Here is a 24,452-nt window from a genome sequence, read left to right as displayed (position 1 = left end):
CTCCGAGTTGAGGGCGTTAACTGTAAACCCGCCCTACCTAGTGTTTTCTGACGATAATGTGAGGATCCGCCCTCATCCAGCCTTTCTCCCCCCGGTGGTGTCACCATTCCATTTGTCCCAAGAAATTTACCTCACTGTTTTCTTTCCAAAGCCCCACACCTCCCCTAAGGAGCAAGTGCTCCATTCCCTGGATACTAGACGTGCACTAGCTTTCTATATTGATAGGACTAAACCCTTTCGCAAATCCACACAATTGTTTATCGCTGTTGCTGACAGGATGAAAGGGCTCCCCATATCGACCCAGAGGTTGTCCAATTGGGTCGCAGGGTATATCAGGGAGTGTTTATGCCTTGGCCGGGAAAGTCCCGCCTCAGGTTACAGCACATTCCACCAGGGCGCAGGCGTCCTCTGTAGCTTTTGGGGAGCAGGTTCCAGTCACTGAAATCTGCAAAGTGGCCACGTGGTCATCGCTCCATACCTTTACGGCGCACTACGTGCTGGCACAGCAGGCCAGGGAGTCCTCAGCTCTGTATTATAAATATGTGTGTTTTATCTGCGTCACATTGCACTTTCTACAGTTTTCTGTGTTCGCTCGGTTGAATAAATTTGTTTGGATTGTTCAACTTTTGTGGACTTCTCTTTCTGAGTGTTCCGACCCCTCCTCCTTGAAGTGGGGTTGGCTTGGAAGTTACCTAATTCGAATGGACATGAGCAACCACTCGAAGAAGAAAAGAACGATTACTTACCTGTAACTGTTGTTCTTCGAGATGTGTTGCTCATGTCCATTCGACTCCCCCTCCACCTCCCCTTCGTCAGAGCGTCCGGCAAGAAGGAACTGAGGTGCGGCAGCGCCAACAGGGGTACTTATGCCCCGCCATGGCGGCGCCACTCCAGGGGGCGCCCTGCCGGCGCTACGGGTACCGCTAGGGAAAACGCTCCGGAAGACGCGGTGCGCACACCTAATTCAAATGGACCTAATTCGAATGGACATGAGCAACACATCTCGAAGAACAACAGTTACAGGTAAGTAACCGTTCTTTTCTTCATGCCCGGCTACATTTTTGATGCTTCCAGCCAGCACTGACTAGCGTACATATATATACCTTCAAGGCACAGCATCCAAAAGATAGTAGAGCCCCCAGCTTACATCCGCAAGTCCTTCACATGGTGGATGAAGCCTCACAACCTCATGGCAAGAGTTCCATCCCATCAGCCGCAATCTTCCTACCAAATAACCCCAGACGCTTCCTTTATCGGTTGGGGTGCACACATGAATGGGAGGAAGGTGCAGGGCAGGTGGTCAGACTCCGAAAGACTTCTTCACATAAACCTCTTAGAGCTCAGAGCTATTTTTCATGCATGCAAACACTTTCGCATCCATATCATAGGCACTGTGTTCAGGGTGTTGACAGACAACATTGCTGCAATGTATTATACCAACCGGCAAGAAGGAGCGAGATCACGTTCCCTGTGTGCGGAAGCAGTCTGTCTGTGGAACTTCTGCATCCAAAACAACATCACCATCACAGCGTCATACTTACCGGGCTCCAACAATACAATCACAGACTCTCTCTGTCGCCATTTCCCACTGGATCACGAGTGGGAAATACAAACGGACATCCTTTGCCAAATTTTCCGCAGATGGGGAACACCTCTCATAGATCTATTTGCCACTCCACACAGCAGCAAATGCCGATTTTTCTGCTCCAGGTCAGAAATCGGGAAGGGATCACTAGGGGATGTACTGTTAATCAGGTGGGAGGGATCACTACTTTATGCATTCCTTCCAACAGTACTCATTCCCAGAACACTAGAGAAAATCAGTGCCGAATCAGCACTGGTAATATTACTGGCCCTGGCGTGGGCGAGACAGCCCTGGTATCCATTCCTCCACAGGATGTCAGTGAAACCGCCTTACCCTCTCTCCCTCCCCCAATCAAATCACCTATCACAGAATAGAGGTTCTTTCCTTCATCGCAAGCCAGGAACTTTCCACCTAACAGCCTGGTTCCTGATTGGCTCAAAACAAACAAGCACCTCTGTTCAGAACCAGTGAAGGCAATCCTTCTGCACAGTAGGAAATTATCTACCCGAAAGACTTACCTGGTGAAGTGGACTAGATATGCACGGTGGTGTGGCAACAATCAGACTAACACTGAAACAGCTCCACTCCATTGAATCCTTGATTATGTTGTCCATCTGCAAGGTTCCGGTCTGTCGATCTCATCTCTAAAAGTACGTATAGCAGCGATTAGTGCCTTTCATCACCCTATAGAAAGATTCTCCATGTTCTCCCACCCAACTACTAAAAGGTTTCTAAAAGGACTGACTAACTTTCACCCCCCACGGAAACCACTTACCCCTTCGTAGAACCTAGATTTGGTACTCGATACCATGATGTATCCTCTGTTTGAGCCATTAGCAACTATATCATTTTGAATATTAACAATGAAGGTAGTCTTCCTTAGCGATTACATCGGCACGTAGAGTCAGCGAGTTGGCTGCATTGATGGCAAATCCACCATTCACAGTGTTTACTAAAGAGTCGGTCACACTACACTTGCATCCGACATGTATTCCAAAAGTATGTTCTTTGTTTCATCTCAACGAACCCATGGTATTACCGTCTTTTTATCCTAAACCTCAGTCATCACAGAGGGAAGCCTTATTACACGCCCTTGATGTGCGCCGAGCACTCTCGTTCTATATCGATAGAACTCAGGACTGGCGCAGAATGGACAGATTACTAGTGTCAATAGCACAATGATCCAAAGGCGGTGCACTTTCCAGCCAGCGTATTGCGAACCTCATAGGCACGTGTATTACTACCTGTCACGCTACCCAAAATAGACCTCTTCTCTCACAACCAAGAGCTCATTCCACGAGGGTGGTAGCTACATCCGTAGTGGAGTGTCCCTGGAAGATATCTGCTACACAGCCACATGGTCATCCAATACTACCTTCATGCAACACTATGCAGTCGTGCAACGTTTAGCCAGTAACTCAGCTGTAGCCTCTGCAGTATTATCAATCGCGGACAAACATTAAGTCCAGTGCGCTGTCTGGATACTGTTCTACAGTCACCAAGAGTGGAGCACCCACGGGGACCACTCAAAGAAGAAGATGAAGTTACTCACCTTCGTGCAGTAACGATGTTTCTTCGAGATGTGTCCCCGTGGGTGCTCCATATCCCACCCTCCTCTCCGCTTCGGAATTTGTTTCTTTCTCGTTGCAGAGAACTGAATGGTGAGAGGAACTGATGGGAGCCGGACCGCGCGATAAAAGGTGTAAAAGCCACGAGATGCTGACTGCGCATGCGCGGTCTGGCTGACAACTGCTACTGAAAACCTCTGACCAGTGACACCGGGATGAGCTCGACACCAAGAGTGGAGCATCCACAGAGAAACATCGTTACTGCACGAAGGTGAGTAACTTTGTCTTTTGTTTTTTCTTTTTTTTAGAAAGTGGTTAAGCGAACATAGCAGCTCTGCACAAACTTTACAGGTGTCTGGGACATATCTGGCTTCAGAAAGTGTACAGCCTGCAAGCTATCCATTTCAGTCTCAGATAGACATGAATAGTGTGTCCGCTTTCTGGGGGAAGAGCACCCCACAGAACATTGTCGTTGTCAGAAACTGACCGTGCGTACCAGGAAATCAATAGAATTACTAAAAATGCTCCAGCTAGAGAAAAAGTCTCTGTTGGCTTCTGACCCTGAGCAACCTGCCCCTCCCAGACTGAAATCATCTGGGACACTATCGGAAAGAGCGGCTCCCCTCGGGTCAAGCCCAAAGAACTGGGACAATACTCAGCCAAAGATAAGGTCCTGTTCTTCCTCAGACACTGACTCTTCCCTGAGGAAGCATCCTCTCCACAAAAATGCTGTTTCCCCAGCACAAAAGGGGTCAGCCCACTAGTAGGGCCAGCAATGGAAGGAGCCTAGACCCCAAATACAAAGAGCATGCCTCAGCTAAGGTGCCAAAAGAGGAAAAATGCAAAGCCTCCTCTTTAGCACTGGCTAAAATGCCCTCAACCCTGGCCACAGTGCATAACAAGCAATGCCCGTAAGCAGCACTGAGTGCGAGCGCTCTGCCTGAGGCGGCAACCTCAGCACTGCCAAAGCTCTCAGCACCAACCTCACACAAAAAGCAGCCAGCCCCTGAAATAAAACCACTGCACATACCACACACCTTGCAACGTCTATTACTTCCCCCCTCTTCTGCTGATACCACACTTTACATTGGTGGCAGAACTTTCTGTAAACTCGGTACCGGGGACTCCTCTATTTGACACCAATGATTCTTCTTTAAGAGATGTCTCTGTGGGTGTTCCACAGTTGATATCAGGCTTGTCCTGGCACCACAGATCGGAGATTTTGAGAGCAGTGATCAGGCAGGCTGCGCATGTACGAGTGGAAAGAGGCACTCCCACCTTTGAAATGGCGCGTGCCTCCCGCTTCTCCTCAGTTTCTTCTTTGTCACCCTCGGCCACAGACGGAGCTCAATTCTCTCCTCCTCGGTGTCCTCTGCAAGACAAAGCAGAACCATTTTATCAGCATAGATAGTCCAGAACTCCTTTTTCTTTACACAGATTACAAAATGGGAGGAAAAAAGCTGCTGCTGCCAGCTTTTACTGCTGTGCAGCAGCAAGCCCCTCCCCCCCCCAAAAGAAAACCCCAGGAACCAATGACCCACGAGCAGTCAGCGCTGCTTATACAATTACAATTAGTTTCTGGGATACATGCCAGACTCTCCTAAAGAGAAAAGATATGGCAAATACCAAGAATTTATTCCAGCCTCTGATGCCCACAGTGAATGTATACATTGGGGGGGGGGGCATATAGACTACCACATTATCAATATCCTCCATGGCACAGTGATTGACATTGACACTCATCACAGCTGATAGTCCCCCTATAGTTACTGGGCACCATGACACACCTCCACTGCACCTCCTACACCCGCACAATGGTCACTACCTTCCACGCACTCAGATACATCACATTCCCCATCTAAGGGCTCGGATCTAGAGGAAGGACAGATCAAGGATGACCCAACCATCTACCAATGTGATATAGCACCCAATGACAATTCATTCTCTGCTCCCGATGAATTGGTTATTCCAAATGACCCAACACTCACTGATGATATCAAACAATTCCAGGATCTATTTAAAAGGGTGGCTACCAATCAGGAGAGAGATTTATCTGAGGTTCAGGAGAAATAACACACACTCCTAAAGAATCTACAGTCCTCTGCAAAGTCCAAAATCGCACTGCCTCTAGATGAAGTAATCCTCGAGCAATCCAGCCAATGAAGTATGGAAACACCTGTCATGGCCCCTCCAACTAATAAAAGGGCCGATAGGAAATATTTTGTTTCATCTAAAGGCATGGACTTTCTCTACCTGCACCCTCAATGAAACTGTAGTGGCTGTGACGGCCAGTCAAAGGTCCAAGAAACCACAACACAAAACACATACACAGGACAAGGACCACAAACGCCTGGATGTGTTTAGGAGAAAAGTGTACTAATCAACCTTCCAGTTACACATAGCTAACTTTTCAGCACTGCTCGCAAATCATGATTTTGACAATTACATGAAATTAACAGAATTCATGCACAATATTACAGCAGATAAAAGACCTATCCTCAAGGCAATCATTAAGGAGGGCCACACTATATCCCATACGGCACTGCAAATGGCTCTGGATGCTGCAGACACTACGGCTAGCTCCACCACGATGTCTGTGGTGATGAGACATTCATCTTGGCTGCAAGCAGCGGGAGTCCCTAAGGCTCTCCAGGCCAAAGTAGAGGACCTGTCAGTCGACAAAGCTAAATTGTTCGCTGCAGGTACCAATGAAGAAGCCCTGCATTCGAGCAAAGATTTGCGCACTACCCTACGCACATTGGGGATTTATACTCCCCTTTATCGAAGAAAGTGTTACACACTGTATCAAAGACACAGGGACATAACCTTCACTAGAAAACAGCAATACCGACCCTTTCAGCAAAACCGCTTCCGACCACGAAACCAATGCAAAAGAGCCCCAAACAACCACTCTTCTGCAACTTAGGCCTTGAAGCAGCACATTTGTATATTTGGTTGAGGGTCTGCCTGATCACCGCCAATTACAGTATCAGGTGAGCACTAATATATTTCACCACCGCTTGCGCCTGATCTAAAATCAGTGGGCAGCAATCACTACAGATCGGTGGGTCCTAGAAATCGTCAGCTATGCTATTTCTGTCCCCTTCACGGCAATCCCCCTCACCTTCCCACTCTCTCCCTCCCTCTTCAGGGACCCCTCTCACGAGACACTGCTCCTCGAGGAGGCTTAGCACCTTCTCAATATAGGAGTCATAGAGTGGGTCCACGAAAAATACAAAGGGGGAGGGGTTTATTCAAACTACTTCCAATTGCTCCAACACTGGATCTCTTCAGTGTACACACCAGCCAGCTGTCAGATCCACAGGCATGTTTCGCCTCCCCAAAAGTCCTTACCTACCTACAATTGTGGAGGTAAGGCATATAACCTCTGCAACGGGGTGCCTTTCCTACCGGGATCAGCCATCCAAACAAATTATGATGGACGCCTCACTGATGGGATGGGGTGCACATTTCCAACAACAGTTTGAGCAAGGGGAAATGGTCTAAAGACAAATCCAGACTATGCATAAATCTACTTGAGCTTAAAGCAATCCACAATGCATGCAAGCACTGCCTCCCTTAAATTGAAGACTTTCCTGTGCGAATCCTCACTGACAGTATGACGACTGTTTTACATCAGCCGCCAGTGGGGTGCAAGATCCCAGTCGCTACGTGCAGAAGCAATCAAGCTTTGGAATTGGTGCATCCACCACAATATTACTAGCTTGGCAAAGTACCTGCCTGGAGACGAGAACATTATGGCAGATACCCTCAGCCAGAGCTTCCTGACAGAACATGAGTGGGAACTACACGATCAGGTCACCCATGAGCTGTTCCACCGATGGGGGCGACCACAGATAGATCCCTTTGCCACCAGACAGATCTCCAAATGCCCCCAGTACTGCTCGAGAGAGGGCATAGGACGTAGCTGCTTTGGTGATGTGATGCTTCTCACTTGGGGGGCCCACCTATTATACGCCTTCCCACCCATTCCTCTCATTCCCAGAGTCCTCCAGAAGGTACAGGTGGATGGGGCCCACATGATCTCGATAGCCCCAGCCTGGCCCTGACAGACGTGATTCACGTGTCTTTATTACCTGTTTCTACAACCTCCCTACCTGCTTCCAAACTGCCCAGATCTGCTCTCCCAGAACCAGGGGTCAATACTTCATTCCCAACCACAAGCACTGCACCTGACGGCATGGTACCTATCTGGTTCTTGGAAGCAGAGCAACAGTGCTCCTAACAAGTGAAAAATGTCCTCCTGCATAGCAGGAGACAAATGACATACAAGACTTACCTATACAAGTGGCACCGGTTTACACAGTGGTGTGCACATAGAGCAATCGTACCATCCAGGGCGTTGCTCCACCAAGTACTGGAATACATCATACACCTGAAACAACAAAATTTGTCAATTTTCTCACCCTGAGTGCACATGGCTTTCCTTCCATTGATGGGTTCTTCATTTTTGCACACCCTATCTCTAAAAGACTCGGGAAGGGTCTATAGAACCTTCACCCACCTCGAAAACCCATTTCCCCCACGTGGGACTTAGAACTGGTCCTACACTCACTCACAAGACCATCCTTCAAACTAATGGCAAACGTACCACTTACCTTTCTTACCATGAAAACTCGCTACTCGCTCCAGAATAGGGCATTACCAATTAATCTAAAGGCCCACTCTACCAGAGCTATGGTGTCATCAGCTGCTTTCCTAAAGGGAGTCTCACTCCAGGAAATACACAGGGCAGCGACATGGTCATCTAATCTCACCTTCAAAGAGCATTATGCTATTCCACAATGCTCCACAATAGATACCGGAGTAGCCACTGTGATTCTCTCCACAATTTGTAGCAATTGATCGAAGCCCATCGTCTATCTGAATGGGCACTGCTACACAGTCACCAACTGTGGAGCACTCACAGGGACATCACTTGAAGAAGAAAGAGAAGTTACTGCACAAAGTGAGTAACGATTGTTCTTAGAGATGTATGTTCCCATGAGTGCTCCACTACCCACCCTCCTCCTCACTTCTTCGGGCAATAATAGCAGCCCACAAGGGTGTCAAAGAAGAAACAGAGGAGAAGTGGGCTGCATGCGCTACTTCAAATGCAGGCATGCTGCACTCTGCTCACGCATGCGCAGCCCTCCCTATCACTGCTCTCAAAGTGTCTGATCTGTGGTGCTGGGATGAGCCTGACACCAACTACAGACCACCCGCGGGGACACAGTTTCTCATCCACTCCAGCCACTTCAGCGGCCCCAACATTTAGGGACGAGGAGGAGGAGGTGTCTAATCGAGTACACTTAGTGAGACACTCCTCACCTAAGCCTCAACGACAAATGCAACAATGGCAGACTCCCCAGTGGTTTCCACTGCCTATTCTGCTTAACGGGCCATACTGGGACCCATGGGTGACTTATACTCTACAGCAGGTGCAACAGCCATCCCCAACACTGTGGTCCCATGCACCAACAGTACAATTTCCAGCACACTATAGTTTGAACACAGAGGAGCCAGATGTGGCTATTATGGGGGAGGATCAGATATCCTGTGCTCCTCCAATAACCCACACCTCATTTTCACTTCCTGACAATACGATCATGTACCCGCCACCAACCAAGGGAGATGGTTTTAAATCATTCCAGGAACTTTTCTAGAGGGTTGCAGACACCTTAGAGTTTCCCTGTCAGATATGCCACAGACACAACATTGCATACATCTCTTTCCATGTGAAATTGGCTATCCCCATGAAGGAGAAGCTTATGGTTCCTGCCAAGAATATCTGGCACACACCTGCTACAATCTCATCAACCTCCAAACGAACAGATACAAAATATTATGTTCCCCCCAATAGAGCAGAATTCCTCTTCTTCTACCTGGCACCAAACTCCCTTGTTGTGGAAGCCGTGAATCAAAGAGGGAAGCAACACCCATACCATTCCCTACGACAGGGATTGGAAGAGGTTGGACACAATAGAGAAAGGAATATTCATCAGCAAGCCTCCAGCTCAGAATAGCCAACTACGTTGCATTACTAGCGAAATATACACACCACATTTTTGATCAACTAATATCTTTTATTGAGTACCTCCCAGACAACAAAAAAGAACAGTTTAAATCAGGGCTACTCAACAAGCGGCCCGTGGGCCACATGTGGCCTGTTTGTTTACAGCCCACAGTGCAGTTTGGGTTTATGCAGGGCTCAACATGTGGCCCGTGGGTGGGAGCCAAAACAAAAAAGTAGTCCACATAACGGTCTTCTGTTGATATGCATTTTAGTAGTTAAATTCCTGGACTGTCATTGCTGCTTAAAAGTGCTGTCCTATGGGTGGAAATCGGGTAAATATTGCATTTTATTAAGATTATCAGAACTGACTTAAATGGGGCCAGTGTGTTGTGCAGTCTTGCCTTTATCTTTGTATTCATGCCTGTCAGTATGAAAGAAGCTATTTGCATGTATATACAACCACACTTAAATTGCAGCTCTTAGCATGTGCTGTGAGTATCATTGTGGCCCCTGAAGCTTCCAAAGTTGAATAGCCTTGGTTTAAATCAAAAGTTAAGGAGGACACACTAATATCTTGAACAGCTCTACAGGCTACACTGGTCTCAGTGGACACAGCAGCTAGATCCTTGACCTTGGTGGTGGTAATGAGGCAATCTTCTTGACTTCAGCTCTTGGGGTTTCTGAGAGAGGTCCAATCGGTGGTAAAGGAACTGCTGTTGAAGGGCACTAAGCTCTTTGCAGAGTCCACAAACACTTCTTTGCTTAACTTAAAAGATTCAAGGGCCACATTAAAGACTCTAGGCATTCACGTACCTGTCACAAAAAGAAGACAAGACAGATAATTCACCCAAAGGTACAGACCTATATCAGTCAATCAACAGCAAAGACAGTATGACAACAGACGCTGGCCACACCAAAATGGGTGTAGACAGGCCTCTGACCAGTCATCAGTTCAGTAACCCTCAACATCCAGACAAGAGTTTTGAAGTCCTGGTTGAGGGTCTGACAACCCAAAAATTTCTGAGGCAGCAATCCAAACTATCCACAATATTTTGCAACATACTAGCTACATTTTTATCCAGCCTGACCTGCCATCACTACCAACAAGTGGGTGTTGGAAATCGTGAAAACCGGCAACTGCATCCCATTATCAGTTGCCCCCCCCTCCCCCCACTTACCTCCTTTGCCTGTCCCTCTTCAGGGACCCCTCTCACGAGCATGTGCTCGTGCAAGAGTTGTAATATCTCCTAAGTCTGGGTATCATAGAAGAGGTACCACAACAACACAGGCTCAGCCGCTTTGTCGGATACCAACACTTCAAGATGGTGACCCTTGGCACAATTATACCTGCCCTAGAAAAAGTACAGAATGCTACCATTCAGGCTCTTGACAGTCCCATGAGTGTTCTCAAAGATATTGGCAGTAGTAGCCATACACATGTGCAAAATACACATCACAATATTTTCATAACTAGATGACTGTCTACACAACAGGCTGTCTCTCATACTTGGGCTTCAGATAAACATAGTGAAGTGCACACTGACCCCAACTGAAACACTACAGTTTATAGGGGCACACTTAGATTGCACAGAGGCCAGAGCCTCATTACTGAGCCACATATGTGCCACAATGAAGAACTTCATAGCAGCAGCAAAGACCAGCCCGGCCATAACGGCACACCTATGCCTACAAATATTGGGGCACATGGTGGCAGTCACATTCATGGTTCCCCGTGCTTGGTTAAACATGAGGCCATTACAAGCATGGCTACATACTGCCTACAGGCCACACATTCATCCTTTAAACAACTTTCCTTGCCAAACAAGATAAAGTTCTCTTACATGGTGGACCCTGCACGACAGCGTATGCATAGGTGTCCCTTTCAAATGTAACCCCCCATCAGCAACAATCACAACAGATGCTTCACTGATGGGTTGTAGGGGGCACACCCAGAGACAGGGTACACACTGTGGCGTAGTGGGAGTGCTGTCTGTTCTGTGTACCTGGGTCCCCCTGCGCTGTGATCTGAGATTCTCACTGACTCTCCCAAATGTGTATTAACCCAGACACTCAGGCTCAGCATCCCAGGGAGAGAGACAAAGGGAGGAGGGTGGAAACCAACACCTGGCTGGGGTCAGGGCTGGAAGAGAGTTTTAGTTTCTGTCTGGAATCATGGAGGAAGCAGCCTAAGCAAAGGGGCTGGGAGTTAGGGGCCCAGTCTCCTCCATCTCAAGGGGGCTGAGGCATCCTAGGCCTGGCCCTGTAACTGGATGACATCTATGCTGTGCTGTATCCTGGAGAAGCAATAAACTCCCTCTGTTCTACTGGCTGGTGGAGTCTGTTTGTGCCACTACGGGGGTGCAGGAGTCGGGGGAACCCTGACGCGCCGTCATACACGCTCATACCAACTCTGCCAAGAGGTTTTCTGTCTGTGAAAAGGGTGTATCCCATTGAACATACACCTGGTCACAACTTACCTCCTGGACAATGTACTCACGGACAGCCTAAGCAAACAATTCCCACAAAACCACAAGAGGGAAATATACCAATCAATGCTGAGTTATCTCTTCAAGAAGTGGGGGTTCCCAACAGTGGACCTATTTGCTACATGTGAAAATGCTTGTTGCCCATAATACACACTCCCTCTGGGATGCCTTCCTCATACAATGAAAGGCACCCTTAGCATATGCATTTCTCTCATTTCCTCTGATACAACAGGTGATCCTCAAGATCAGACAGGACAGGGCCAAAGTAATACTAGTAGCATCCAACTGACCCAGACAAACGTGGTACTCGTACCTCTTACAGATGAGCACCTGACCACCATGTTGCTTCCCACCAGTCTCATCTTTGCTCACACAGAGCATTGGTCAGATACCACATCCTGCTATCCACAAGTTGCATCTACAAGCATGGATGCTGACTGGCTGAACACCATGGAAAAGACCTTCCAAGCATCAGTGCAGTTCATCCTCACAAATTCCAGAAGATTTACAATGAGAAAAACATATATGCAGAAATGGAAGTGCTTCACAGCCAGGTGCACGACTCACACTTTTGAGCCCGTCCACACGGGGGTATCACAGATTTGGCAATACCTATTACACTTGCATAATGCAGGCCTTTCCCTGAGCTCTATAAGGGTACATCTCACCTCCATTTCTGCTCTCCATGTTCCCATATAAGGACACTCCTGTCTTTACACAGCCTTCCATCAGATGGTTCATACGGGGCCTACATAACATGTTTCTGCCACTCAAGGACCCAATTCCAGCCTGGGACCTGAACCTAATGTTAAAAGTTCTTATGGGCAAACTATTTGAGCCTTTAGCCACGTGTTCATTACTACATCTATTCATGAAGATGGCTTTCCTCTTTGCAATTCTCTGCCAGACGAATCGGGGAAATGGGAGCCCTAATGATGGACCCCTTCCCAGACACAATATTTCATAAACACAAGTTAAAACACGGCTACCTCTCTATTACTATTCATCATAAAGACAAAGTGGTTCTGTTGACACATCCCACATTCCTCCCGAAAGTACTTAACCTCATTCCACTGAAATGAACCCATATACTTACCCACTGTCTTCCCGAAGCAGCATAAGGACAACAAGGAATCAGCTCTCCATACCTTGGATGTCTGCAGGGCACTCGCCTTCTACCAACAGCAAACAAAGCCTTTTTACAAAACTCTACGACTGTTCATTTCATTTACAGAGAGGTCACGGGGTTACCCATATCAAAACAAAGACTATTGAAATGGGTATCTGGCTGCATACAGCTATCATATACCTTAACGGAGAGAGCCCTCACCCAGCGTATGGGCTCACTCTACAAGAGCCATAGCAGCCAGAATGGCATTCTGACAGAACACATTTGCAAGGTTGCCACATGGATGTCTATGCATACCTTCATGCAGCACTATGCCATCCATACATTCACAGATGCAGAAATGAGATTTGGCCAAACAATACTTTGTCACAGATTCACCTTCCGAAGCTCCCAACTCCTATTATGACTACTACTTCATGATCACCTAAAGGTGGAGCACCCACGGGGACACTCTTCAAAAAAGAAGGGAAGGTTACTCACCTGGTGCAGTAACTGGAGTTCTTCGAGATGGTTGTTCCCGTGGGTGCTCCAGCACCCATCTTCCTCCCCTCTGCTTTGGACATGAACACGTCTGGGTCAGAGAAGGAACTGAGGAGCTGGATGGCTGCTCATGGGCAGTAGCCACTTCAGATCACATGCACTGGCACTCTGTACGTGCAGCTGGCCATGGGCACTTCTGTCATAAACTTCTGATCAGAGGTGCAGTGGTGCTGGCGCATCTAAAGGTGGAGCACCAATGGGGACAATCATTTTGAAAAACATTTTGAGTAACCTTTCCAATCTTGATGTTGTTCCAAATGGTGACCTCACAAACCCAACAACTAAACGGAAGGATAATGAAGTTGAAGAGTGGGTAAAGGTCTATCAAGATCTAGATGTCATTAAAACCCTGGACAGACATTGAAATTATGGAAATGGTTGTCCATCTGGAGAGAGATACTGCAGATTAAACAGATTCAGTAGAAGAAGGCCATAGAGAAGAAACCAAAATCTTTTGGGTTACTGTTGTACAGTGTCTAGAAGCTTTGGTGAAGTTTGCCGAGCAGCAGTCTTCTTATTCTGCTCAGGAAGCCAGGAAGCTGCATATTATCCACAACAATTTCCTCAGGAAAAAACAACTGACTGGCAGGCAGGCAGATACCTTCAAGATGCTTCAAAAAGTTGCAGCTTGTGCCACTGGTCCAGCACCATCAACAGCAGAAGTTATAGATATTGATGACCCTGAGAGAAGTATTAAATTACAGTACTGTATACAGTAATAGTGTTAAAAGATGTAGTCTTTAAGGTTATTTCATATCCAACATTTTTTGCATTTGGTGAAAAATTCATTAACTGTCAATATAAAGCTTGAGTAACTAGTACATTTGATTAACCAACAACCCCCTATTGCTCATGAATTATGGATAACAAAGTTTGTACTGTATATACTATTAATTAGTGTCCTGGGTTCTAAAAACAAGCTATAATCGTTACTAAGATCTGTTGCCATCTTACATTTTCTAGGATCGTACGCCAGTTGGTTCTTCACAGTCAACACCTACAGAGGAACTGTCATCTCAGGGCCAGTCCAACACTGATAAGATTGAATGCCAAGCAGAAAATTACCTAAATGCACTCTTTCGAAAGAAAGGTAATGGAAGCATGTCTTTCATATTAAATTATGCAGTAAAAGGTTGAATAATCACGTGATTTATTAATAATCTTTCAGTCCCAAATCATTATTATTACTCCAATTTTGAGTTCTGAGGGTTCCCTCTCCCTTCCCCGCTCGTCTGTCTTTTTCTTTCCTTTGCCCCTTTTGCTGCTCCTAAAATAAGACGACACAGTGCTGCTTACCACTCCTCTCCTGTTGTTGCCATCTATCTAGTTGTACTTTGTTATTCATTCTGCCTTCCAATATAATGCATTCTTCTCTCTTTCCGTCAGCTGCAGTCTTCACTTGTTGGATTCTTAAAGCATTTTAACATTTTTGTTCCTAAGCCACTTTTGCTATTTTTACAAGAAAATGGTTTTTAAAGGACGAACTGTGTATGTTGGGGATTAGTAATGGGATATAGTTCCTCTTTCCTCAATTGCTACTCTTAATCCGTCCAAGTGAGTGATTGAAAGCGGTTATCTCATAGAATTCAATAACTCCACATTTTCACTTCCAAGGCTGCTGTCACTGATTGGCCCCTGATAATTTTGTGGGATATGACAAGTCAGTTTGGCTCTTAATGAGAAATTGGGAATAAATTAGTCACCTGCTACAGGAGGGGTGGGCAACAATTTTTGAAGGGGGGCCACTTCACAAATTTCTGAAGTGGCCCCGGGCCACCCTGGAAGGGGTGGGGCTTTGGGCAGAAGGGGTGGGGTCAGGACACTTCCTGTGCTTCCCCACCCACAAACCCTGATTGGCTTAGGGATGTAAGAGCACAGGAAGTTGTCACTGTCATGGCTCCTTCCCCACTCTGGCATGATAAATGCAGAAGTGGGGGCCAGCAAGTGTACCCAAAGCCTTATCTACCAGGCTTTGGTATAAAACTTCCCCCAAAATCTTAAAAACCTAGATCTTGGGAATAAAACTTCCGCTGCCACCACCCAAATGTTGCTAAAGAAACTAGGGGAAAGATCATTTGGGAAATGTCACCCCTAAAATAAAAATTAGGGCACACTATTAACCAATGCCAGGTTAATAAAAAGAAAGGAAAGAACTTTTATTATTACAACAATATTCCTGTTGTAAGCATAATGACTAGATAGGAAGGTAACAAAATATACTCATGGAGAAACTCCATGGGCCTAGAACTTAGTTACAAAGAAAAGCCAAAACGTCTTTTAAACAGTGCCAGATCTCATACCCAATCCTTAAAACAATAAAACCTAACGAAACTACCTAAACTTTACCCTACTTACAGAAAATGAAGAATGGTGTCTTGGAGAGAGAGAGAGAGACATGCTTGTTCCTCTCTGTAGCTGCAGAGAACTCTCTCAGAGAGACAAAAGGAGAAAGGAAAAAACCCAAATTCCTTTGTCCCAGGTTGAAAGTCCCACCTACATTCCTACTGGTCACTCCATCTGGCTAGGTGTAGTTAACCCCTTAATCCCCAGGCTGCTGGCTAACCCTCATAATCATGACAGTCCCCCACCATTCCCTGGGGCATAGAGAGAACCAACAGCTGTTTTGAACAGCTGTAGATGCTACATGGATACCTCATGCACTCTCTCCACCCCCAGGGCAATCAGGACCTGGGGGCGTGGGAGTATGCGAAGTCTCTCACCCCGTTTCCCTGCCTAGAGCGAACCACCAGTTGTTAAAAACTGCTGGCGGTTCCCTCTGATGCCACATGACCCTGGGAGGAGGAGTAAACTTCATGTGCTCCCCCATCCCCAGATCTCGATTGGCCTGTGGGCAGGGGCGTGACAGCATGGCCGTAGGCTGGATCAGCTGGCTTGGTTGTGACCTGCAGAGGCTCTCTTGCCTACTTCTGTGCTAGGTTAATTGGAAAACAGAGTACCAGTCATAAGAATGCTCTGCTCTCTACAATATACACATATGTGTGTGTACTATATTCTTTGTATCTGTCCTGCCTGTTGTGTTTCAAACAGAGCAGTGAATAACCTTGGTGCTGGAAAAATAACTATCTCCTTCATCTATTTGTGTATCAGTGTGTGCATGGAGTTAGGAGGAGTAGCACTTCATACTCCTAGCAACTAGCACTGATAAAAAGAGAATGGTGTTTCATTCTTTCCGAAGGAAAATGAAGAGGAAGAGTGTTTGTATTTTCTTCCTTTACCTGGCTGCAGGATGGAGAAAATATGGAGGCTAGATGTTTTGTCCGCATTGATGGGACTTTTTTTGATCTGTGTATTCAGCCTAGGCTTGCTTTAAAGACTGACATCTGAGAAGCTTGGGGATTTCAATCCTGCTTTTTTTTTTTTTAACTTCAGTTTTAGTGCAGACTAGTAATGAATGAATGAGAAAGCTATGGTGTCCCACCACTGCACCAGAGACTCATCTGTTAGATTAATCAGGGCTCTGGCCCCATGGCCTCTCCTGGGGTGGTTCTTCCTGCTGCTTCTGAGTTCAGCTTGGGAGGTGTGGTTTCTGCCTTCAGTTGTCATGCTACTTGGTGGGGTTTTTGGAACATAGAACTCCTTATACCTTAGAGATTCTGGCTAATTGTCTTCTGATGCTTCTGTAGATGAACTTTCAGTGAGAGAGAGATCTGGAGGAGATCTGGATGTCCTTTAGCAGAGACATACATCAAACTCCCAGGTCTTCCCTGAAAAGTACATTCTTTTGGTATCTTACCTCTTTGGTCTCCTATGAATCAATGATGCTGTGTCAGAAGTAAAATCATTCTACCTATTCAGAGGGGACAGAACAAGCAGAACTGTTTCTGACTACTGTTACTCTCCAGTGAATATCCAAAGATGTTGGTAGGTTAGATAGTGCCTGTTCATGGTTATTGCCTTAGTTGAGTTTCTGGTAAGTTGCTTGATATTTTGAAAACATATGGAAAGAGAATTTCTCTAGTAAGCAAAGAACTTCTGAAGTAAGTTTGGGTATACCAACAGAGGCATGTAAATTAGACATACCAACATAGTCAATGAAGCGGGGATTTAAATATCCCCCGCTTCATTAGAATAAAAATGGCCACTGCGTTGTGCCGGCTCAGCTGTTTGTTGGCACAAAGTGACAGTCAAAACAGGGATTGGTCGGCAAGGAAAGCCTTTGCCGACTGATCCTGTAAACCTCGTTGCACAAGGCATAAGTCATATGCCTTCTGCGCATACCCTTTGAGAGGTTTGGAATTATTCTGTGTCTGTCCCATGAATGTGCAGGAGACTCTAACTCCTATTGGCTTTCTGAATAAAGGGTATGAATTTTTCCCCATTACTCTATGCTGTTCTATTCTTCGAGGAGCCCCAGTAAGCACATGTCACAGCTTGCCGGACCAAGTAGCCACAGAAAATATCCTGGAGCACTCCCCAGAATGCTTCTGGGGCTCTAAATCTGAGGCAGGCTCAGTTCAATGTGGATGTGCTATTTCGGACTAATTCGAACTCCAATTTCGAAGCTTTCCCTAGTTCACTAGTTCGAATTTGTTACATCGGGAGTTAAGGCAAATGTAGTAGTTTTGATATTTCCTAGTGTAGACATGGCCCCAGTGACTTCTTAAATATCTGTTTCACTTACCTTTGGTAAATGAAATATCAAACAATCATTCATTTTCAGATTTAGTTTTTACAGCTGTCAGAAAAGTTTTCAAAATTAATCACTGTTTAAAAATGTATAGTGTGTACCTAAAAATGAAACCTAGCTCTGAGTTGTGAAGAATAGGTATTAAAGCTATAACAACAGACAAGAATGCACTTTTATGTAGAAAATGATTAAATCAAGTCTTCCTGACTGTTGTTTAAATAATTATTTAAATCAATTTGATTTAGAGAAAATCCACCCTGTCAAATATGGATATATGCATTTTAAGAGAAGCTAGAAATGATATAGTTTGTTTTCTGCTAAGCAGCAGATCTGAAAGTTAGCCAGATTCCATCTAATTCTTCCCCCTTTCTCCTTTTTAGGGCCTGTTTTAACTAATTTTTATAAGTTGGTTTTCATTATCTCATTAGTAAGTCCCAAAGGCTATGGAACAAAGGTGCTTACTTCAGTTAGATGACATACAAAAACCCACCTCCTCTCTATCTTAGAGGAGCTGCTATGGGGAAGTAGGGACAAGGTTTATTGCCATATCGAAGTATGTTAATGTTATTAAAATACTAATATATGCTCTGATACCTAATTCCATCTTAATGCAGTCTTTGTGAGGCAATACACAAATTGGCTACCTCTACATTGGCAAGATTTTGCACAAATACTCTTTAACGCAAGAGTTTTTGCGTTAAAGTGTTTGCGCAAGAGAGCGTCTACACTGGCATGTGCTTTTGCGCAAAAGCATCCGTACCAGTGTAGACGCTTTCTTGCGCAAGAAAGCTCTGATGGCCATTTTAGCCATCAGGCTTTCTTGCGCAAGAAATTCATGTTGCCTGTCTACACTGGCCTCTTGCACAAGAACACTTGCACAAAAGAGCTTATTCCTGAGCAGGAGCGTCATAGTTCTTGTGCAAGAAGCATTGATTTCTTAGATTAGAACGTTAGTGTTCTTGCACAAGAACTTGCGGCCAGTGTAGACAGGCCAATCTTGCCAATGTAGACACAGCTAAAATGCTTAGGCCATAATTTTCGTACTTAAGAATGTAGATGGTTATATACTTGTACTATTTAGTTTTCTAAATAAGCATGCCTGATTTTCAGAAGTATAGACCCCCCCCCCCCAGGAGCTCCCAAAGCTATAGGACTTGAAGAGATCTTGCTGAGCACCTTGCAGAATCAGACCTCTCTGTAGGAGAAAATGGGAAGCTGAACAACAGTTGCGGTGGAGGTTAAGAAGTGGAGTCACAAGCAGAACAGAGAGAAGTACAATCCCAATCCAACTGACTTGGCTGAGACAATTCTGGTAGTTTTGTTTGATTTGCTTCTTCTCCATCTATTTCCCTTGTGCTGTCTCCAGTCAGATTTTTGAACTCTGAGCTTGGTTCGTCAATGGTTCTGAGTAATAATAACTTCCTGTTTGACAGAGTTACAGTAGGTCAACTAAATGGAGGAAATGGTCAACTAAAAAGTCACCTCAAAAAGTCAGAAGAGATTTCACCACTGATGTGTCCACTAAGTTTTTGTTTCCTCTTTCTTCCCACTTCACTATTCTAAGTTATCTGTTGGAAATAAAGAAAAGGGGCCTTTTTATGAGTTCTGTCAAGGTTCTTTTGGTGTCTATCATAATCTCTCTTCTGGTGAATGAAAGGCTATTTGTTTGCTCAGCCTAGCATGACAAGATTAATCAAGGGTTGTATTAATCTTTTCCCCCTTGTTAGTATAATCTTACGTTGGATTTGAAATGGTTCTTAATTACCTTATGAAACATCTGTTTAAACTGATGGCTAATTATTTGCTGCTTCATTTGACTATGAAGACATTCTCCTCAGTGGCCTTTAATTCTGCCCAGTGCCCTAGGGAAATGGGTGCATTAATGGCAGGTTCACCCTTTATAGTGTTCTTTAGAGAAAAAGAAGTAGTACAACATCATCTTAAGTCTCTACATAAATACTCTTTAATATCCATGTTAACCAAGTTTTTCATCTGCTCCTCCCTCTCCATCCCCAAAACCACAGCAATCTAGGGAGGAAGCTGTCTTCCATGCATATATGGGTATGTCTAAACTATGGGGTTTTTTTTCGAAAGAGGATATGCAAATTCTCTGGGAATTTGCATGTCTTCTTCCAATCTCACTTTCAAAAGAGGGTCTTTCGAAAGTGAAAGTATTCTGGACATGTTTTCTTTCAGGGGAAAAAACCCTTTTTCGAAAAAACTGCATGACCCTCATTTTTTAAGGAAGAGCGGGTTTTTTTCCGAAAAAGAGGATTTTTCCCATTTCACTTTCGAAAGTGAGATCGGAAGAAGATATGCAAATTCCCCCAAAATAGATCAGTCAGTCACGGTCGATGGGTTGGTGACCATGGGCTTAGTATTAACCACTCTTTGGGCCCTCTCAAAAAGAAAAGAATGTAGCCACTAAACATCTCACCTTTGACAGTGTTATCAAGTGAATCAACAGTACCTCATGGTCGTCAGTTGCAAAGGTGATAGGATTTTTTACAGGATTACTGGTACAGTGGATAGGGGAAATTCTCGCAGAATTTGCATATCCTCTTTAGAAAATAGAATGTAGTCTAGACATAGTCAAAATAAGAAGGGTTTTAGCTTTCTAGCTGGACAGGACCAAATCTTTTAAGAAGTCTCCCAGATGCTTTCATTTTAGGAGATCCATTGTTTCCACCCAGAGACTCTGAAAGTGGATTACAGGATGTATTCTCTCTCACTATGAGGCTACTAATGTTTTACCTCCTTCCTGAGTATTAGCTAACTCTTTACAAGATCTACTTCTCTGGCGCTAATCTAGTTACTGGAATTTGGTCTTCATACATATGTTTCCCAAACATGATTTTAAACTCACTGCCAGATTAGAAGCTGCTATTGATAATGCAGTTTTGTCATCACTGTTAGATACTGCTCCAAAGCTTCCTAATCCTTCTGGGCATACTGCTTGGGAGCCAACTGAAGTGGATCACTCATAAGGACATTATTTGAATAACCTGAAATTTCTCATCTTTATGTAGCAACTGGAGTTCCTTGAGATGGGTACTCTCTGCCCTCTTTAATCTTTGTTTGAGTTTCTTCTCATGGAGGCTTTTCAGTAGAGAAGGAACCATGGGTAGTTCTGTATGTTCTCACCATGGGGCATGCAGATTCTGGAGAACATGCATGTGTCAAACACAATGCTATTAAACATCTCCAGTCAAAGTACATGGATGCATGAGCCCTTGAGACAGAGAATCCTTCTGGACACACACATCTCAAAGAACTTCAGTAACTGCAGAAGAGGAGTAACTGCTCCTTTTTCCAGAGGGCTTCTGGTAACCTGTGAGCCCAGTTGTGGCCACAACTTAACTACAAATAATAGTTGCACCAAAAGTAGATTAGTATCCCTTCATTGCCAGAGGGGACTGTTGGAGCAGCAGCCTTTTCCCAGGAGTTGTGTGCTGGAAGCCTGTAGTTCTTTTTCATTTTGCCCTGTACAAATTCTGCTCTGATCTCTCCTTGAAAGCCATTTCTTCTAAGTCTGACATCTTTCACAATCCAGCTGACTGAGCCTATAATAATTCAGTAGCCCTGTCGTGCACAATGTGGAGTTTGTATACCCTATTATGCCCTCCATAGACTTTTAAAAATGTGTATATATTCAAACCACCAACTTAACTAGTCATCTATATTCTATACAAAGAGTCACCACAGTATAGTGGTCCTGTGTACTACAGCTAAGAAGAAGGATATTATGAATATTTTTGACACGCTAATAGAAGTGTTGCTTAATGGGCACAACACCTAGAACAGGGGTGTCCTGATGCTGGGGACTCCAAAAAAATAACACATATTATGTCAGGGACTCTCAAACTGCTTGTTATGACCCCTACAGGAGTTACAAAGCAGCCCTGAGCTGTCAGCGCCATTAATTACCCCTTCCATTTTTAACTGTAAGCGGGGTTATACACAGAGGCTTGCTGCATGAAAGGGGTCACCAATACAAAAAGTTTGAAAACCACTGTAATACAGAGGAGTAATTATTTCAGTTATTAATTGTCTTCCCTTGTATTTTAAAATGGAATATTAAGAAATCATGAGCAGAAAAATCACAACTACACCACACTGACACTTGGGGCTCCTGAAACTGAGAGCAACATCTAGCTTGGTCCCAGAACCAGTGAAGGACCTAAATGGCCCTGAGCAAACGTTAGAGCAAGCACAGAGTTTATTTGTTAGGCCAAACTCTTAAGGACTGTTTTATTACCTGCAGAATGGTATACATACACATACTGGGAAAATCTGCAGCTGCCCAGTGGTTTAGGAAGAACAGTGGCCTGGCTTTCTGTCTGTAAATAAACAAGGAAGGAACCACATTTTGAAAAGCTTTAAGTTGTAGTCATGACTTCCTAAAATTAATAAAACACATCTTTGCACTGTGTTACTAGGGTTTTCATCCAAAGTGTATTTAGTGTTACCTGCTGAGAATAGAATTTCACACGATATAGAGAAATGCAGTTTATTTTTTTACAAAAGTGTATTTATTGTATTTACCGTTTTCACATTCACTAACTTAGTTACTATTATGTACAGTGAAACACTTCCACTAAATAGAATATTCAATTTTTTAGTATTTTGTTCATTTTTTCAGTTTTAGATGCACAATAATATGTAAGGTTTTTTTTTATTTTGTCATTTACTGAAACTGAAATATACATTTAAAAATGATACTTTGGTACTAAAGTGTATATTGCACAAGAAAACTTTTACTTGAGAAAAATATTCATATAGTATATAATTGAAAATCCTGTTTTTCTCAGTGACCGAGCACTCATGACCCACAACTCTTTATCTGAATCTGTTTTGAAAATATTATTTCTTCTCCAGAATATATGTAATCAATTTCCCCTAATATCATATTTGAAAAGAAATGCTGTTTCTCTCATTCTTTTTCCCAAAACAAGATTTTCTACTTAATATGATTCCTCCACCATACGAAAAGTTAAAGATATATGATCTTGTCTTGGTAAAAACAGTAGTATAGTGTACTAACTCTGTATATGATTTCAGTAATAGTGACGTGACCAGATTGCTATTGGGTTGAGTTGTGGTACCTTATAAGATCAGGGTTGAGTTGGGTACGTAAATGAACAAGAGAAGAACACACAGGTGAGAATTCTGCCACAATGTATTGTTAGAGAAGCAGAATTACAAGATAAATAATAATGTCGTTATAAGGTTTCACACACTCTTTACCATGACACTTGTGCTGCTGAACAGCAATATTATTAGCATATGTAAAGCACAAGAAATATAATGAAACTAAGGGAATGAACCATAGAAATATATTTTTGACGCGATAAAGTGCAATTCAGACATGTTGAATGGGTTGTGGAGATTTAGCCATTCAATTCCATTGAATGATTTTTATGAGGGTAAATCCTAAAACACATCATGCATCAGCAAGAGTAAAAATTGTAAGGGAGTAATGGTCTATTTTGATAATCTTTCTAATTGTATTCTTCAATGTGTAGTTGCTTTGCTTTGTTGATTTGGCAGGTCTTTTATATTTCAGCAGAAGGTGGGATTTTGCTTTACTTTGGTGTTCTCAAACAGTGGTCTATGGTAAAGTTGTGAGTGGTCTGTGAGACCGAGCTAGTCATGTGATGCTGTCTCTTTCCTTTTTCCAGCCTGTAATCGTCACTTACAAGATGGCTAAAATATGTTATAGACTTTCCTTGTACTACTTTTCTGTGTTGGAAGACTAAACAAAAATGGGATATGGCCCCATAATTGAAAATAGGAAAGGAAATTAGAACATAGTATATGTGGTGTACATCCCATAAAAATAGCAAATAGTCCTGTAGCACCTTAGAAACTACCCAGAAATGTAGATGATATCATGAGCTTAAGTAGGCACAACCCACTTTCTTTGAGAAATCCAAAGTGTAACTTAGTTTATTACAGCCCTATAACATGTATAGGAGATTTCTACTGACATCTTGGCTTGACAATCCTGAATTAACAATGTGGACAATGTAAATTAACTGAATGTACAAATGAATAAGTGAAACAGCTTTATGTCATACTTAATCTTTGTTTTTCTAAGATTCTCAGAATGTTCCAATCAATACTAAGGATAGTCTTAAAGACATTTTAAATTGTATTTTGTTTGCTATAATAGTAAAAGTCTTTTTGAAAATAATATTTTTAACTACAGTGTAACTTACAGCTTTATCTAATTCACTTGTACTACTTTTGTTTAAACACCTTTAACACCTGAAACTTAGAAGCCTACAAGACATATTTCAGCTTGATATATTTTAAAAATCAAAGAGCTATAGTCTGATACCCTTACTTACTTTAAATACTACCTTACTTCTCAGATAGGCTCACTGATTGAAGTACACATGGAGTAAGGTAAAAAGAGATTCAAAATCTGGTCCAAAATTACTACATTTATTGAGTAAGCATTTTAGTCTTATTAAA

At 43.8% G+C, this 24,452-nt stretch overlaps 1 protein-coding gene across 6 annotated transcripts in view; it reads left to right on the top strand.

Annotated features, from left to right (window-relative positions):
• Nucleotides 1-24,452, top strand: part of LCORL (ligand dependent nuclear receptor corepressor like) — a 168,236-nt gene that overhangs the window by 83,069 nt on the left and 60,715 nt on the right. For all 6 annotated transcript variants that reach the window (XM_075930677.2, XM_075930673.2, XM_089777836.1 and 3 more), the window contains exon 4: nt 14,288-14,414. In XM_075930677.2, coding sequence (XP_075786792.2) covers nt 14,288-14,414 — 127 coding nt within the window. The remainder of the gene's footprint in view (nt 1-14,287; nt 14,415-24,452) is intronic.

Source organism: Pelodiscus sinensis, chromosome 4 (assembly GCF_052426305.1).
Source record: "Pelodiscus sinensis isolate ZL-2025 chromosome 4, ASM5242630v1, whole genome shotgun sequence".
In the NCBI taxonomy this organism is placed as follows: Eukaryota; Metazoa; Chordata; order Testudines; family Trionychidae; genus Pelodiscus; species Pelodiscus sinensis.
This window is presented reverse-complemented; position numbering and strand designations above follow the sequence as displayed.